Source organism: Podospora pseudopauciseta (assembly GCF_035222475.1).
Source record: "Podospora pseudopauciseta strain CBS 411.78 chromosome 5 map unlocalized CBS411.78m_5.2, whole genome shotgun sequence".
NCBI lineage: Eukaryota > Fungi > Ascomycota > Sordariomycetes > Sordariales > Podosporaceae > Podospora > Podospora pseudopauciseta.
The window spans coordinates 2274109-2288897 of NW_026946666.1; the positions used below are offsets into that span (position 1 = coordinate 2274109).

The 14789-nt window shown below is 51.6% G+C and overlaps 5 protein-coding genes across 5 annotated transcripts; 2 read left to right on the forward strand and 3 right to left on the reverse strand.

Moving 5' to 3' along the window:
• Positions 1 to 1241: 1241 nt before the first annotated feature.
• Positions 1242 to 4595, forward strand: QC763_506050 (uncharacterized protein). Its single transcript, XM_062913194.1, has 3 exons — positions 1242 to 2991; positions 3045 to 3158; positions 3212 to 4595. Exons 1-3 carry the CDS (start codon positions 2089 to 2091, stop codon positions 3953 to 3955), a joined length of 1761 nt encoding a protein of 586 aa, XP_062764461.1. The 5' UTR covers positions 1242 to 2088; the 3' UTR covers positions 3956 to 4595.
• A 370-nt stretch (positions 4596 to 4965) lies between these two features.
• Positions 4966 to 7284, reverse strand: QC763_506060 (uncharacterized protein). The gene is made up of 3 exons (XM_062913195.1): positions 6451 to 7284; positions 5256 to 6400; positions 4966 to 5187 (listed from the first exon to the last, which is right to left on the reverse strand). Exons 1-3 carry the CDS (start codon positions 7021 to 7023, stop codon positions 5016 to 5018), a joined length of 1890 nt encoding a protein of 629 aa, XP_062764462.1. The 5' UTR covers positions 7024 to 7284; the 3' UTR covers positions 4966 to 5015.
• A 19-nt stretch (positions 7285 to 7303) lies between these two features.
• On the forward strand, positions 7304 to 10621 carry THS1 (threonyl-tRNA synthetase). Its single transcript, XM_062913196.1, has 4 exons — positions 7304 to 9808; positions 9867 to 9926; positions 9986 to 10386; positions 10473 to 10621. Exons 1-3 carry the CDS (start codon positions 7729 to 7731, stop codon positions 10195 to 10197), a joined length of 2352 nt encoding a protein of 783 aa, XP_062764463.1. The 5' UTR covers positions 7304 to 7728; the 3' UTR covers positions 10198 to 10386; positions 10473 to 10621.
• On the reverse strand, positions 10473 to 12183 carry CHO1 (CDP-diacylglycerol-serine O-phosphatidyltransferase). Its single transcript, XM_062913197.1, has 3 exons — positions 11769 to 12183; positions 11362 to 11678; positions 10473 to 11293 (listed from the first exon to the last, which is right to left on the reverse strand). Exons 1-3 carry the CDS (start codon positions 11848 to 11850, stop codon positions 10925 to 10927), a joined length of 768 nt encoding a protein of 255 aa, XP_062764464.1. The 5' UTR covers positions 11851 to 12183; the 3' UTR covers positions 10473 to 10924.
• A 118-nt stretch (positions 12184 to 12301) lies between these two features.
• On the reverse strand, positions 12302 to 14690 carry QC763_506090 (uncharacterized protein). The gene is made up of 2 exons (XM_062913198.1): positions 13618 to 14690; positions 12302 to 13563 (listed from the first exon to the last, which is right to left on the reverse strand). Exons 1-2 carry the CDS (start codon positions 14106 to 14108, stop codon positions 12831 to 12833), a joined length of 1224 nt encoding a protein of 407 aa, XP_062764465.1. The 5' UTR covers positions 14109 to 14690; the 3' UTR covers positions 12302 to 12830.
• Positions 14691 to 14789: the final 99 nt, after the last annotated feature.

Below are 14789 nucleotides of genomic sequence, written 5' to 3' on the forward strand. Positions count from 1 at the left end.
TGCGATCTCGATTCGGCACTCGGGAAGTTCGGAGTCCGCGGTCTTCAGTGTTAGTATCAAATCATCAGGAGGTCAAAATTTGCAGTTTTTTGTCATTTTTTGGGTCAGTTATCGCTCACATTTCTCCACAGTTGCCTGGTAGCCCAACATGTACGGTGGCTGGACAAGTGCTGACATGAGGACTACCAACAAACAGTGATGTTCGCATGTGGTTGCTTGACCCTGTTGGTTCTGCGATAGTCCGGCGTATTCAGATCGTATTAAGAGCTGCACAAATCCTTCTGTCGGTATCTCTGGCTGCCGACGCCGGGAATGGTGTGAATGTTTTTTTTGGTGGACGAATCGGAGTTTATAGCAGTCGAGGTCGACAATAAAGGATAGCGCAAGAAAGAAGTGAAAGACGCTGCCGGGATATTCCCCATCGAGTCATCCGGAACCCTGCATTCTGCAAAAGATCGAGACAGCACCACCACAGAGTTTTGACGGATTTCTAATCATGCTGTTGGGTAGAAATGAGCCGAATTGATAGCTCGATATGATAGTTCTCTTTGCTGATCTGGTCTTGCATTTCCCATCCCATGAAAAGGGGCAACTTTCTGGGGGATAGCCTCTGTTCTGTTTGCGTATCAAAAGGCCAGCCACCAGGGAAGGACAGTTGGTCGGGCTCTTGTCTCGAGTCCGAGCCCGCGAACTGATATCGTGGTCTCCCTGAGCAGATCGTCGATCTAGATGAGGCCGTCACGGCTTTTATGCGCCGAGACTCGGTAGAGCGGCCCCGAGGGTGGTATCGGGCGCAAAAAAAACGTGAGCGGGAGTTGGCGTTGTCAGTTTCTGTTTCTCATCATGTGGGGCAGATCCTGGATGGACAAATGTGGAGTAAGCCGATGGTTGGCGATGGAGGGGTTCAAGGGCTTCATGGAGGGTGAAGAGCGTCCCGGTTTGTCCCTATATGGCCTTTGGTAATACCTGTGGCCTGTAAACTTTTCCATTGAATACAGCCTCATACAACTTTCCGCTGGACGAAAAGAAGTTGCGCAACTTATATGATATCTGTCTGGTGAAAGAATTTACACTGTGGTGTAAGCTGTGGGTTGGGTGAGGTGAACCGCCAACGGTTAAGACCCCGCTTGAAAACTGATTCATCAGCCTTGTAAGCTGAGTATTAACTCCGGTCTCACGACCAACGAGCTAGGGAGATATCGGCAACATATTGTACCGTCATCAAACCCTGGACGAATGAAAAGAAATATTTGCGCTCTTTCGTATCTGTAGCCAAGTAAAAAGCCACCAAGTTAGGTATCAGAACCGACCACATGCCACAGCTGTGACACCCAAGACTAACACCATCTCCCTTCCCCCAAGGCTGACTCAAAGAATCACACGAGGGCCTGCCACCTGATTGGATAGCGTTCATGATGCGGTGACATGGTCGGGGGCGTCTGTTGAAGATGACTCCCCACACAGTGCAGCGTCATTGTGGACCCTTCATCGACAACCTTCCACGACGTCCAGCCCCAGAAAGGCACGAGAAGGCTCGGATGTACCGGAGTTGATGAGTACAAGCCGTGGAAGTGACATATGGAAGCCGCTTCGCTGCAAAGACCGAGCACGAGTAGAATCGAGGAGAACACTTGCCCATCTTGGCCCCAAGAAAGAGGTTGGAATTACAAATCACTATGTCCTTGTATACCGGATCAGGGAAAGAGCTATGATGGGTCCTTTCTACCTCTACATGAAGCTTGCAATGTTTGGAGCTTCCTTTATAAGGTCTCTCAGGCCACAACCTGCCCATACCCTCTAGTTGCAGAACGGTCTGTTCCCCAGATCAAACCACACCAGTCTTTGTCCTTCATCTGATCCGATACCTTGGGTCTGAATTCATTGGGTCGAACTTGATTCCAATTTTATGACAATAACGGCACTTCTATCCCATCTTCAGCCCTTGAATCAGTATTCGCTATTACAACAACATCCGCCTACACAATATTATATTCAACGACCACATACCATTGACCAGCATCCATTAGCCAGCATCACTTCCTGGGGACCTCGAAAACAGCGTGTCATGTATAAGCTAGGAGAGTCCAGATGATGGCACATTTGAGATCACCTGGTATCCTCATGCCAGCCCTTACGGGCTGGGTAACCCTCAGCCTCGCCCGAGGAGCCCTCGCACATGGGGGGCATGGCGGCATGGAGATGACAGAAGCCGACAAGCCTCTCCCAGAGGATCAATACCCACCGACATATTTCGCCCATCCGGACCACAAAGCGGCTATCTACGGACATATTGTCTTGATGGTTCTGGGTTGGATGTTTGTACTGCCCGCAGCTGTTATGCTATCCCTTGCTCGCTCAAGATACACCCTCTATGTGCAGTTCAGCTTCCTCGCTTTAAACACGGGTGGCATGCTGTTGGGCATCGTCTACAACGCCAGCACGCCGGATCTCTACCCAAATAATGCCCACCACAAGACCGGATGGATCGTCACCATCGCTGCCGTATCCCAGGTGGCCATTGGAATTTTGGCACGCGTGGCCGGCATGATGAAGAGGGGACAGCTGGGCAACGTGGGGGAACGCCAGGGTTTCATCCCCGTGTCGACTGAGGCCATTCAAGCCCACGAATCAGGATTTCCTGGTCCCTACCGTCGGTTTTCCCATGACAGCGGACAGGGCACAGAGCTCGGCTCGGAAACTCTCCGCAGTCACTCTATCCCGTCACCTCCAACCTCTCCCACTATCCCTTCACATCTCGCTCACAAAGAGTACCAACATGACGACGGTTTTGAGGACGAAGATCTCGATTACAACGTGCCATCGTTGAAAAAGACTGGCAAGGCTCTCTCGATGATGGCAAAGGTGGCTGGCAAGATCTCGGATCGCTTCTGGAAAATCCTCATGTTTGCCTATAATTTTGTTGATCGGACGATTCTTCTCCTTAGCTTCATTGCACTCTGCACAGGGGTTATCACCTACGCCCGATTCTTTGTGAGTTTGAAAGTCTTCTGGTGATAGAGAATAGATGCTAACCATGATGATAGGAGGGCAACGGGATCTTTAGTGGTTTGGCACATTGGATCAAAGGGGGTGTTTTTATCTGGTTGGGATGGTGGACGCTCGCTCGTTGGGCTGGCAGTTTTGGCGATCTTGGATGGGTAAGACCTCTTGCTTTTTTCAAATCTGTTACCCCTATTCTAACCATATTTAGGCTTGGAATGTCCGTCCGAAAAAGGCGGGCCAGAAATGGTGTCCTTCTGCCGAATTCGTCGAAAGTGCCCTCATCTTCTTTTATGGATCGACTAACGTCTTCCTCGAGCATCTCGGCAATTGGGGTGGTGAGTGGTCCTCTCAAGATTTGGAACACGTCTCTATTACGGTCTTGTTCATTGGCGGCGGCCTCTGCGGTATGCTCATCGAGTCGATACGCATTCGCAATCTCTTGAACTTTCATGTTGTCGAAACCGCCCAGGAGGATCACATAGACAGGGACCAACTCCGCGAGCCAGAGACATACGCCTTTTCTCTCAACCCAATACCGGCTCTTGTGATCATTCTCACGGGCCTGATGATGAGCTCTCACACACAAGAGAGCATGATCTCGACCATGGTCCACAAGCAATGGGGCGATCTCATCACTGCTGCGTCGCTTTCCCGCGGCTTGAGTTATGTTGTTATGTACCTCAAGGCGCCCAAGACGATTTACCCCTCGAGGCCACCAACGGAGTTGTTGACGGCTTTTGGTCTTACCGCTGGCGGTTTCATGTTCATGGCTAGTTCCAGTGACACGGTCGACGGCATGATCCACTATCAGCTCAACCCGATGTTCATGTACACGGTTACCATGGGCTTCGTTGCGTTGATGATGGCGTGGGTGATTTTGCTGGTGGCGTTGAAGGGGTGGGCGGAGAAACGGGAGGCAGCGGGTAGGTTGACTGGGAAGGCGTTTGCGTGAAACGGTCTCTGCCTGCTGATCTTCTCATGGAGATAAAGGAGAAGGCTCAACCACGACGATGGAAAATGACCATGACCATGTGTGGAAGAAAAGAAAAGTTGGAGGAAGTTCGGTTTCGGAAATTCCTTTACGTCGCTTCCAAAGATACCCCGTTTTATACCACCTTTTTGGAGATTTTTATGTTGCATCACACGCTCTCTTGATTTTTGTACACTCGTTCACAGTTGATACCATTCACATACATACATATGATCGTTGGAATTCGTTTGGGGAATGGGGGGAATACATGGATACAGGAGTGCTGGATGGATGAAGAATATGGCTATGATACAAGCGTACATGATTTTGATTGGGAAAAGAAGGGGCAAGGGGAGGAAATAATGACTATTGCTTGATGGAGTTGGGTTGTTTTAGGTATATAGATGGGGATTGAACAAGGGGGTTGGTTCACCTCTGTCTATACTGAAATCAGATGAAGAAGGGGCTTTGTGAGTGGTGGTGTGTGAATATCTGATGTGCTCAAGGGGTAAAAGGGTAACGTTGCGATATGGCTATGTGGGGTTTTACAATGAGTTGGACCAAAAGAAATAAACACACTTGAGGGAGGCAACCAGGCTACTACTATCCAAAGTGTTGTACGTCACAACACTCACCTTGACATGCATCTTGACTTGCACCTCATTCGCACATCCAGTGTGGTTTCCCACCAAATTAACTTTCTATTTCAAACGCTGATACCAGGAATGGATATACAACTACCTACCAATGCCCGATGCCACAGCAATCTCCGCGTAAAATAATACAGGATATCAAAAAGAATAAAACAGAACAAATAACGAAGCGGAGTGACTTTTCCCAATCCTATACCTTTCCTACCCCCCGTATCCTTTCCTAACCAGCTCCCGTTTCCCTGGATATACACCACCCTTTTCCTTTTCCAACCCCCCAAAAAAAAAAAAAAAAAAAAAAAAAAAAAAAAAAAACCATTCCTGCTCAGTCTACCGAGCCCTTCCCAACATATTAAAAAGAAAGAAAGCAAAAAGCAAACACAAATCAGACCTCAATCATCAGGGTAGTACTCCTTAATGTTGGAAACAAACCGACAACTCTCCCGATCAAACCTTTTAAAGAACCTACCCGCCGCGATAAAAAGCTCCTCTGGAATTTCAGCCGGATCGGTGATAATCTCCACATTCTCCTGCGCAATTCTGAGGCGACAATACGCCGGTCTCCTACAACAAATCAGTCACACACTCTCAAAAAAAACCGGGAGCATGGCGTTGCGCGGGGGGCTACTTACACGCAAGTATAAAAAATCTTGTCAGTCGGCCGCCGGCCATACCCCATCTCGGAATACATATCAAATCTTCCACCTTCCACTCTTGCATCCTCATGCGAGACCGTATGCGGATCCGGCAGCATCATATTCTTGCTTCTCCACCCGTTGATAACGCCCACATACCCGTACCTCTTGTGCCTAAAAACCTGTCCAATCTTGTAGTGCACCGACCGCTGAATGTCCTCTGTGTACCTTCTATGACACGCTGTTGACCCCCGGTTGTCGAGATTGTTCATCATTCGGATGATATCCGGAACGTGCTGCCACCCGACGCGGTCATCCATGGCCATAGGCTGGCGTTTGAGGAACGAGTCGTACGCTTCGTACACGGGCGAGAGATACTTCTCGAGAATCCATAAATCTTCTGACCAGTGTTGTGAACATTCTGCCAGGAGCCTGGACAGGGAGTCACTCCACCGAAAGGTGGCTGGATCCTTGGACATGAGGTCAGCCCACATGGCGGCGTATTTGGCTGTGTTGAGGTTGCGAAGAGGAACACCGGTACGGAGGCGGCCGGTAGAGATGATCTTGGGGTCGTTTTCGGGAAGCGTATACACCTCAGCCCATGAGGCCTTGAGGTTTTTTGCCATTCGCTGGACGATGATGGGCACGGGCGACGGCTGGAAACTGGCAGAGTCGTCGTCGCTTTCCCAGCCATGTTCGACTAACTTGGCGCGAAGGTATTCGATGGGCACCTCGTGATCAGAGGTGAAGGGATCGATGTACATGCGGTGCAAAGCTGTCGGTCGCTTGTTGCTCCACACAAGTTCGCCGTCCAGGTCTTCGCCGGCGGGCGGCTCGACGCTGACATAGGCATGACCTGGGAAGTTGAGACAGGCGGCATTTATCCCCAACCGTTGGGCCACGCAAACGAAGATGGCAGCCGCAACCAGGGGGAGCGACGCGTGCTCCCTTTCGGATAGGACGTGTCCAATAAGGCAGTACTGCAGATTGCGATACTCGCTGATGGGGAACTCGGCGCCAATGTAATTCTTGAGTCGAAGCCAGCGCATCAGATTAATGGCTTTGTCTCTCGTGTTGAACCTTTTGGAATGTGGATGCTCCGTGATGTATTGGATGGCGTACTGATCAAGCGTCCGGGCGATCTGTGGAAGCTATTAGCTATAAGTCTAGTAGAGCTATAGGAACAACTTACGTAGTTAAGATCATGATCCTGGTCGTGCAAGACAAACATGTCAAAAGCCCCCAGCGCAGCATCGAGATGTTCCCTGCTGTTGAGACGCCCTTGGTAACTGAACCATACCTCCACTGCTAGTCCCCTATGAAGACTGTCCAAGGTGGCTTGCGCCCAGTACTTCTTCGCCAACACATACTCGTCCGAGTCGTCAATGTAGCGCTGATCCAGCAAGTAGTCCTTGACATCTAGCCCAAGCTCACAGATGGCTGCTACCCTCCTGGCCTGACCTCTGGTGGTCCTCACGATACCATCCAGCCATCGTTCCACCCGAAAGTTTGTTCTCCGCCTCTTCAGCCACAAGTCCTTCCAGCCAACCGAAGAGGCTCTGGCTTTGAGCTTCTTCTCGAGGTTGTGTCTCGCATCCCAAAAGTGGAAACAACGCAGACAATGAGTTCGCCACAGCAGGGGCTCGTTCGCGATATTATGTAGGCGTCGTGATGCTAGCTGGAAGTTGCGGAGGTTGTCTTCAGCAGACACAAAGTGAAGGATGTGACGGATGATCTCATCGGGGAAGTCGGAGAGTTGAGCCATCGCAGTGTAGTTTCGAGGGCGATCTGGCGGAATTCTCTTATGTGGTTCGGATGGTCGGAGGGAGCTCGAGAGGGAGCAGCGGCGCGCGATGGTTCAACCTGGGAGCGCTTTATACCAGTGGCGGCCGCTCATACACGGGAGTCTCAAAGACGGGGATGCTCTGGAAGAGTTTGAAGTCATTTGCCATTGGCAAACCTTACTTTGCTAGCTCTCGGGACTTGCGCAGGCGCAAAGCGCGTCATCGCCAGACCGGCCTCATGTAGAAATGCTTATCAGTGGTAATTAATTTCTCGATAGCGCAGCGGTTGGGTGGCCCGAGCTCCTCATTCCTCAATGTTGTTGGGCCCCTCGGGTCTGTTGCGCAGCTGCAAGACATGGAGCCCCGCCCACCAAAAACGTCCCAGCCGGCAATCCCTGGCCGGGATCCCCTATCGACCGCGGGGTAGCAGTCAAATTTCCTGGAGCCCCTCCACCACCGCCCACCACCACGCCGTTCTGCTTCCCCGTCCCTTGTTCTCATCTGAAGTTGCTCCCGGACCGTGACTCACGGATTGGCTGACAGGTCCCTTATTTCGGTTTCAGGGGACGCAAAATATTCCCATTTAGGCCACTACCATCGCCCTCGACCGAATCCCTTTCCAAAGCCACCTACAGGCAACACCAAATACACCCCGTCCACATCGACAGTCCCGGAGAATCGTCACCATGGAGAAGGTCGAAAAGGTCACCGAAGCCCTCAAGAAGGCCACAATCGACGGCGATGAGAAGAAGAGGGCTAAGAAGGAGAAGAAGGCCGCCCCTGCCGCCGATGCTAGCGCCGGCCCACTCGAGATGAACCCCCCTCCATCCTTCATCCAGGAGCGTATCGACCTGTTCGACCGCCTGTACAAGGAACAGCAGGAGGAAATCGCCAGTAGACCTCGCGAGGACATCACAATCACAATGCCAGATGGCACCATCAAGGTCGGCAAATCGTACGAGACCACCCCCGCCGAAATTGCCAAGGGCATCTCCAACAGCCTCTTCAAGCGCACTGTTGTTGCGAGAATCGATGGCGAGACATTGTGGGATCTCGAGCGTCCCCTCGAGAAGAGCTGCAAGCTTGAGCTTCTGGACTTCAACGACGACCAGGGCAAGTTTGTCTTCTGGCATTCCAGCGCACATATTCTTGGCGAGGCCTGCGAGCGGAGGTTCGGTTGCTCACTGTGCATTGGGCCCCCAGTGGACAATGGTTTCTACTACGAAATGGCTCTGCCGGATGGTGCCGCTGTTCAGTCCACAGACTGGGCGCCACTTGAGAGCATTGTCAGCAAGGTGGTCAAGGAGAAGCAGCCTTTCCAGAGACTCGAGATGAGCAAGGAGGACCTGCTCAAGATGTTTGCCTACAACAAGTACAAGCAGCACATCATCAAGGACAAGATTGAGGATGGCACCAAGACCACAGTTTACAGGAACGGCCCCTTGATCGATTTGTGCAGAGGCCCCCACGTCCCCGACACTGGCAGAATCGAGGCTTTTGCCATCATGAAGAACTCGTCTTCTTACTTCCTCGGTGATGCGAACAACGACTCCCTTCAGAGAATCTACGGTGTATCTTTCCCCGACAGGAAGCAAATGGCTGCCCATAAGAAGTTTTTGGAGGAGGCCGCTAAGCGTGACCACCGCTTGATTGGCAAGCAGCAAGAGTTGTTCTATTTTGAGGAGTGCTCGCCCGGTTCGGCCATGTGGCTGCCCCACGGTATGCGCATCCATAATGCGATTATGGATTACATCAAGGAGGAGTACTGGGCCCGTGGCTACGACGAGGTCATGACACCCAATATGTTTAACGTGTCTCTTTGGGAGCAATCTGGCCACTTGGCGCATTACAAGGAGGACATGTTCCTTCTTGACGTGGACAAGGAGCAGTTCGGTCTCAAGCCCATGAACTGCCCGGCCCACGCCATGATGTTCCGTCACAGAGAGCGCAGTCACAAGGAACTTCCCCTCCGCCTTGCCGATTTCGGTGTCCTCCACCGTAACGAAGCCAGCGGAGCGCTCAGCGGTCTCACCAGAGTGAGAAGATTCCAGCAGGATGATGCCCACATCTTCTGCCGTGAGGACCAGATCAAGGAGGAAGTTGCCGATCTCTTCGACTTCATGCGCAAGTTCTACGGTATCCTCGGCCTCACATTCAAGCTCAAGCTTTCTACTCGCCCAGAAAAGTTCCTTGGTGAGATCGAGACATGGGACCGCGCCGAGTCTCGTCTTAAGGAGGCTCTTGACGAGTTTGCTGCCTCTGACAAGGATGGTGGTGTCTCTTGGGAGCTCAACCCTGGTGATGGTGCCTTCTACGGCCCCAAGATAGATATCGCTGTGCTGGACTGCCTCAACAGACCGTGGCAGTGCGCCACCATCCAGCTTGACTTCCAGCAGCCCCAGAACTTCTCCCTCGAGTACCAGACTGGCGAGGCTGTGCAAAAGGGTGAGACCAAGGCTGCTGTTGAGGAGCCTGCTCCTCCTGCTCCTGAGGCCGAGGCTGAGAAGGACAAGGACGGCAAGGAGAAGAAGAAGCCTCTTCTCATCAAGAAGGCTCTTTCTCCTGGCTGTGCCCGCCCTGTCATGATCCACCGTGCCATGGCTGGCAGTATCGAGCGCTTCACTGCCATTTTGGCTGAGCACTTTGCCGGCAAGTGGCCATTCTGGATGTCGCCTCGCCAGGTTATCGTTATCCCCGTTGGCATGGGCTTCTTGGATTACGCTAAGGAGGTCGCTGCCCTGCTGAAGAAGGAGAAGTTTTATGCCGGTATGTTGTTCCTTCACACCCCTATTTTCGACATCAATTCTAACTGTGTGATTCCAAGATGTCGACAGCTCCGGCAACACCCTCCAGAAGAAGATTCGCAACGGCCAGCTCGCCCAATGTAAGTTACAACAATCCAAGCGCATTTATTCTGGAAGAGAAACTAACATGGTCTTTTAGACAACTTCGTCTTCGTGGTCGGCGACGACGAGATGCGCAACCGCAAGGTCAACATCCGCTATCGCGACGACACCTCCACCCAGGCGAGAGATGTGCCTTTTGACTTGGACGAGGCCATCCAGAAGCTCAGGCAGCTCAAGTCTGACAGGGGCATGTACAACCCCTTCCCTCATGTGGCCGACGCGAAGAAGGAGGAGGAGGTCAAGGCTTAGATGAATGAATGAAATGATAAAATGAGGGTAGAAAAAGTAGAAGTTATTCCATCGAACCTGTTTCTTGTCTGCCGGTATACCATGAATCTGTAGCTTTCAGTGGTTTTTTGGTATTGCTTAAAGCAGGGGTTTGGGGGAGCACTGGTGTTGGTGGTGGTGGTGGTGTGGTGTTTGTAGCAGAAATACGAGGTGAAATAACCCTTTCGACAAACAAACCAACTCGAGATATTGGTTGTCATGCAAGCCAAGCATGTTTACTAAGAATTCAGGGGTAGCTCGCAATACTGCCTGGAAGTTGGTCGGCTCGACAACGGACTAAAGAGAGCTGTCCAAAAATGAAAAAAAAGGTATCATTCAAAAGCCAAAGCAAGGCACTCTACAAGACAACCCAACCAAACAACGCAAAAGCCGCAACAAAAAGCCAAAAAACAAAAGCTAATCGTACTACTTCATCATGTTGAATTGGTATCCTTTTTCCCCCTTCCCATTTTGTTCCCCAGTCTCTCTCCCTCCATCATGAGAAAAAAAAAAGAAAAAGAGGACTGAGAGGTTTGTTACATAAAAAGTTGAGTGTGAAATCATGCATAGCCTCATGAGTCCCGTGTGTGTTGCGTGTGTCGTCAGGTATCTTTTAACAAAAACCACCCCTTTTTTATCATTTTTCTTTCCCCAACTAATAATCCCAGTTCCTATTTTGCCCCTCAAAAAACCCTTTTCCATACAAAACCTAAGGCTTAGGGATATGAATCGTCTTGCTGCACATCAAACACCCATGAATAGCAAACATGAGCGCCACCGGGTGAAACTCTAGGAGGGTGCCCGTGAACAAAGTGCCCAGAGGCAACGCCTCGTGAATCCAGCCTTTAGAGATCCAATACGCCATCACCGCGTCGGTAGCCAACGTTGTAGGGATGGGGGTTCCCTCAAAGTACTTTGCCTTTCCTGTGGCGTCCTTGGGGATGGCGGCGGCAGTGACGTTGAATCGGGCCAGTCTCGTCAGGCCGCACAAGACAAAGAAGCCGAGGAGGAGGTGGTCGACTGGTGTGCGGAGGCCCATGGCGAAGGCGGCTGAGGCTGGGGCTACGCCGAACGAGATCTTGCAAGACACAAAGCTTGTCAGTAAAAGAAAAAGGTGGGCTGCTGGGAGATGGGGGGAAGACATACAAGATCGGCAAGCGAATCCAGCTCCTGCCCCATCATGCTGCTCTTTTTCCTCCACCGCGCAACTTTACCGTCGAAAAAGTCAAAGAACAAGCCCAGAGGCAGGAACCCCAGCGCCCAGTAGAGCGTCGAGTGGGCTTCCGTGTTCAGCGCCGAGGCGAGGGGGCCCGTGGCGATGCAGTACCGCAGAGAGGAAAAGACGGAGAGGATGCCGCAGAGGCCGTTGAGCTCGGTGATGAGGTCGGCCAGGTGGAGGGCGCGAACGAGGGAGAAGTGGCCTACATCGGACGAGAGGAGGAGGTCTTGCTTGTTGTCTTTTACTGTTGGTGGGTGGGGCGTTAGTTTCACTGGGTGGTAGTTTGGGACAGAAAAGCTCAGAAAATAGCGGGGGAGGGGGAGAATGAACATACGCGCTGGCGACTTGGAGACGTTGGCATCGTTGCTACAGGAGGCGGCAGACCCGGAGGCCGCGACGCTTGTTCTCTTTGACATGATGGTGTTGGTTCGAATGTATGCGCTGCCGGCTTTGGTTCTGTGGGAGGAGAGCAGGGTAGGTATCGTAAAAAGAGAGAGGTTGGTATGTAGTATGTCTGTGATGAAGGTGTGCTGCTGCTCCAAACAAAAGCGCAATACAAACAAGGCCACGATGGATTGCGCAGCGCAATGTATGTACTGGATCAAGGGAATTGCGTCAGGGTCGGCAGGTCGGAGGTATGTTGTTTTGTTGGCTCTCTCTCACAAGCAACAAGCAGGAACGGCGCAGGCGGACGCTTGAGCGGGAGTTGGTTTTGACACAGACAGTGGGGACTTTCCGCCCGAATGGTCTGAACCGTGAACGGTGCGCTTTGACCGCCTGCCACATACGGTCTAGCATCTGCCAGAAGGTCTGGATTTATGCGCCCAGGACGGGATGCCGTCACTTTTCTGCTGGGCTAAGTGTGTTGCATAATACGTCATGGAAACTATTCACATTCTGCTGGCACACACCTCGTGGACTTTCCCCCCCCCCTTTTTTTTTTCATTTGCATTATTTATGTCTATATAAATTCTCGCTATCAAGACAGTTACTTTTTTTTCTTATTCTTTTTCTTGTTCTGCAAAACATCAAACCAATCCGTCACAGTCGGATTCTTGAGAAGGAAAGATGGAAGCTCAATCTCTCCCTGCGTCCCTGGCCTGAACTGATCCAGGGCAACGAACGTCGTATCCATATTGAGGTGTTGCCAAAGTTGATACAGAAGCGGCCTCAAGTCTCCGGTCAAGTCGGCCAACCATCTCCGCCTTTTCCGTCGTATTTCTTCGTCGTCAAGTCTCGGCGACCTGGCCCTCTTCTTGCTTGTATTGTTTTCTCCACTATCATCATCATCATCCCAACGATAGCCGTCTTCGAATTCACAGCACTCGTCATCTTCATACTCCCCATCCTCATATTCCACATTTTCCGGGTATCTCTCCGCTTCCTGCAAGATCAACTAATTCTCGACGAGCTCGTCAAGGGCACCAGACTCGCTCAACCTTTTTATCCACTCGTGAATGGCCAGTCCGAAATCGTTTTGGCGGCTGGCAGCCCTATTGTCGCTGTCGGTTAGGGTGTTCCCGCAGAGGGCCATGAGGTTGCACTCGGTTTCCCGCCCTCTCATGTACTCTTCCAGAGTCGACTGAATGTCTATTAACCAGTTGTCGGGATTCTCAATGTCGCAGATGTATCCCGGTTCCGTGTCCAAGCCATCAAAAAGCCAGATGCCGTTACCGATGGGCACAAAAGCAACAAAATGATAGGCTGCACTAGAAGCACCACTACTGCGTCTTCTATTAGCAGATGCTGCCTTTCCCCTTGCCCTCTTGGCCGCCCGGGCCCGCTTGTTCCGCATGGCGTCTTGTTCAAGCTCCAGAACAGCATTTAGAAGGTCAAGGCGGCTGTTGTGCATATTGTGGGCAGCTCGTATAAAGGTGCTGGTGGCGACCTTGTTGCCTCGGAACGGGGGGCTCAAGTCCTTGGACTGCTCCTTGAACTCGCTCAGCTTTCCCCCGAGAGCAAGATCTTTGGCATTCATGACAATGTTCAGGAGGGCAATGGTCCCGCACGCATTCGTAGCCGTCTGCCTGGAGAACCACAGATCTGATTTGTCGTCGGGCTGACGCGGGAGCCAAACCTGCCGCATACTTCTGTAACTTTGAAGGAATACCAACCCATAAACCGGAGACCTGTTGGAGGGGCTGTTAGCAAGGTGAACCATCCGCAGGAGTTGAGAATCATACTCAAAAGTGGCAGCGAGCGTCTCGAGGTCCAGCGGTTCTCTTATCTCTGCGTCCTCAACACCCAGCTTTCTTAAGATGTCGGTGAAGAGCTTGGGATCCGACACCACCTCTGCCCAACCATCCCACTCTTCCAATTCGTTTTCTTTCCATGGTTCGAGCGATGCCGCGATGATGTCTTTCATCACGTGCTCGGGCAGTTCGGGCTCAGGTTCACTGTCAGGATCAGAGTCGGGCCCAGATTGCTGCCCCTCATCCTGCTCTGCCTCAGGCTCCGGCTCATCAAGTGCTGGGTTATTTGCCTTCCGCTTTCTAGTCTTCGCAGGCGCCTGCTCTTGTTCGGTATCACCAGGATAGCTGGGCTTCTTAGTCGCGCGACCCGAGCGACGAGGAGCGAAATCCTTAATATCCTCTGCGTTGGTGACGTGTTTTAGAGAGGAGGAGTCCTCTGGTGCATAAAATGGATGCTTGTTCGGTGGTTTTCTCGGACCCATGCTGGATTGATATGCCGTGTTGCGTTTGGGAAAGAGAGAAAGAATACCGATCAACGCTGCTGAAACGAAGGAAGAGGTTGATGATAGTTGGCGCAAGCCGGCTGACTGACAGCAGTATGGAGTTGGTGCCTTGGCCTGCCTGGAATAGGAGGCACGAGTAGGTCAGTTTTCTGGGAAGTTACCAGAGCCATGAGATGCCGTGGCTGAACTTTGGATGTTTGGCAGGTGCTGGTGACGGCCCGTTGCGCTTTGCTACCCATCCAAATTATCCATTACCTTGGACGCTTGGTCTTGACAATACACTCATCAAAAATAACAATCAAAATATGTCTTAATCCGGTGCATGAGGTGGGTGTCTCTGAGTATCTTGGATATTCAAACAGACGGTTGGTGGTAGGAGGTGGACGGATGGACTACCGTCCGTTTCATGAGGAGAAGAAATATACCTTGAGCAGGCTGTGGAAGTTGCCGATGAGGATTAATTTCAGGCTCACAGTCATATTGGTCTGCAGAGCATCTTGTTGGGTTCCTAGATCAACCAGGGCAGGGTATGGAGTTGAGAAATATCAAGCTCTGGAAGTTGTGATGAAAGTCAAGAGCGGAGACCTTAGCTTGAGCTTAAACCAATCAGCATCGGCTGTCGTTGGACCCTGCCAGCGCGGCCCAGATGGAAACTGGAGA

Bases quoted from the DNA above. Each gene is read 5' to 3' on its own strand.
- QC763_506050 (XM_062913194.1), top strand. From the start codon at position 2,089: ATGATGGCACATTTGAGATCACCTGGTATCCTCATGCCAGCCCTTACG. The intron at 2,992-3,044 runs GTGAGTTTGAAA...CCATGATGATAG, and splicing joins TCACCTACGCCCGATTCTTT to GAGGGCAACGGGATCTTTAG. The intron at 3,159-3,211 runs GTAAGACCTCTT...AACCATATTTAG, and splicing joins GTTTTGGCGATCTTGGATGG to GCTTGGAATGTCCGTCCGAA.
- QC763_506060 (XM_062913195.1), bottom strand. From the start codon at position 7,023: ATGGCTCAACTCTCCGACTTCCCCGATGAGATCATCCGTCACATCCTT. The intron at 6,401-6,450 runs GTAAGTTGTTCC...TAGCTTCCACAG, and splicing joins AGGATCATGATCTTAACTAC to ATCGCCCGGACGCTTGATCA. The intron at 5,188-5,255 runs GTAAGTAGCCCC...GATTTGTTGTAG, and splicing joins AAGATTTTTTATACTTGCGT to GAGACCGGCGTATTGTCGCC.
- THS1 (XM_062913196.1), top strand. From the start codon at position 7,729: ATGGAGAAGGTCGAAAAGGTCACCGAAGCCCTCAAGAAGGCCACAATC. The intron at 9,809-9,866 runs GTATGTTGTTCC...TGTGATTCCAAG, and splicing joins GAAGGAGAAGTTTTATGCCG to ATGTCGACAGCTCCGGCAAC. The intron at 9,927-9,985 runs GTAAGTTACAAC...ATGGTCTTTTAG, and splicing joins CAACGGCCAGCTCGCCCAAT to ACAACTTCGTCTTCGTGGTC.
- CHO1 (XM_062913197.1), bottom strand. From the start codon at position 11,850: ATGTCAAAGAGAACAAGCGTCGCGGCCTCCGGGTCTGCCGCCTCCTGT. The intron at 11,679-11,768 runs GTATGTTCATTC...ACCCACCAACAG, and splicing joins CGTCTCCAAGTCGCCAGCGC to TAAAAGACAACAAGCAAGAC. The intron at 11,294-11,361 runs GTATGTCTTCCC...GTGTCTTGCAAG, and splicing joins TGGATTCGCTTGCCGATCTT to ATCTCGTTCGGCGTAGCCCC.
- QC763_506090 (XM_062913198.1), bottom strand. From the start codon at position 14,108: ATGGGTCCGAGAAAACCACCGAACAAGCATCCATTTTATGCACCAGAG. The intron at 13,564-13,617 runs GTATGATTCTCA...CCCCTCCAACAG, and splicing joins ACGCTCGCTGCCACTTTTGA to GTCTCCGGTTTATGGGTTGG.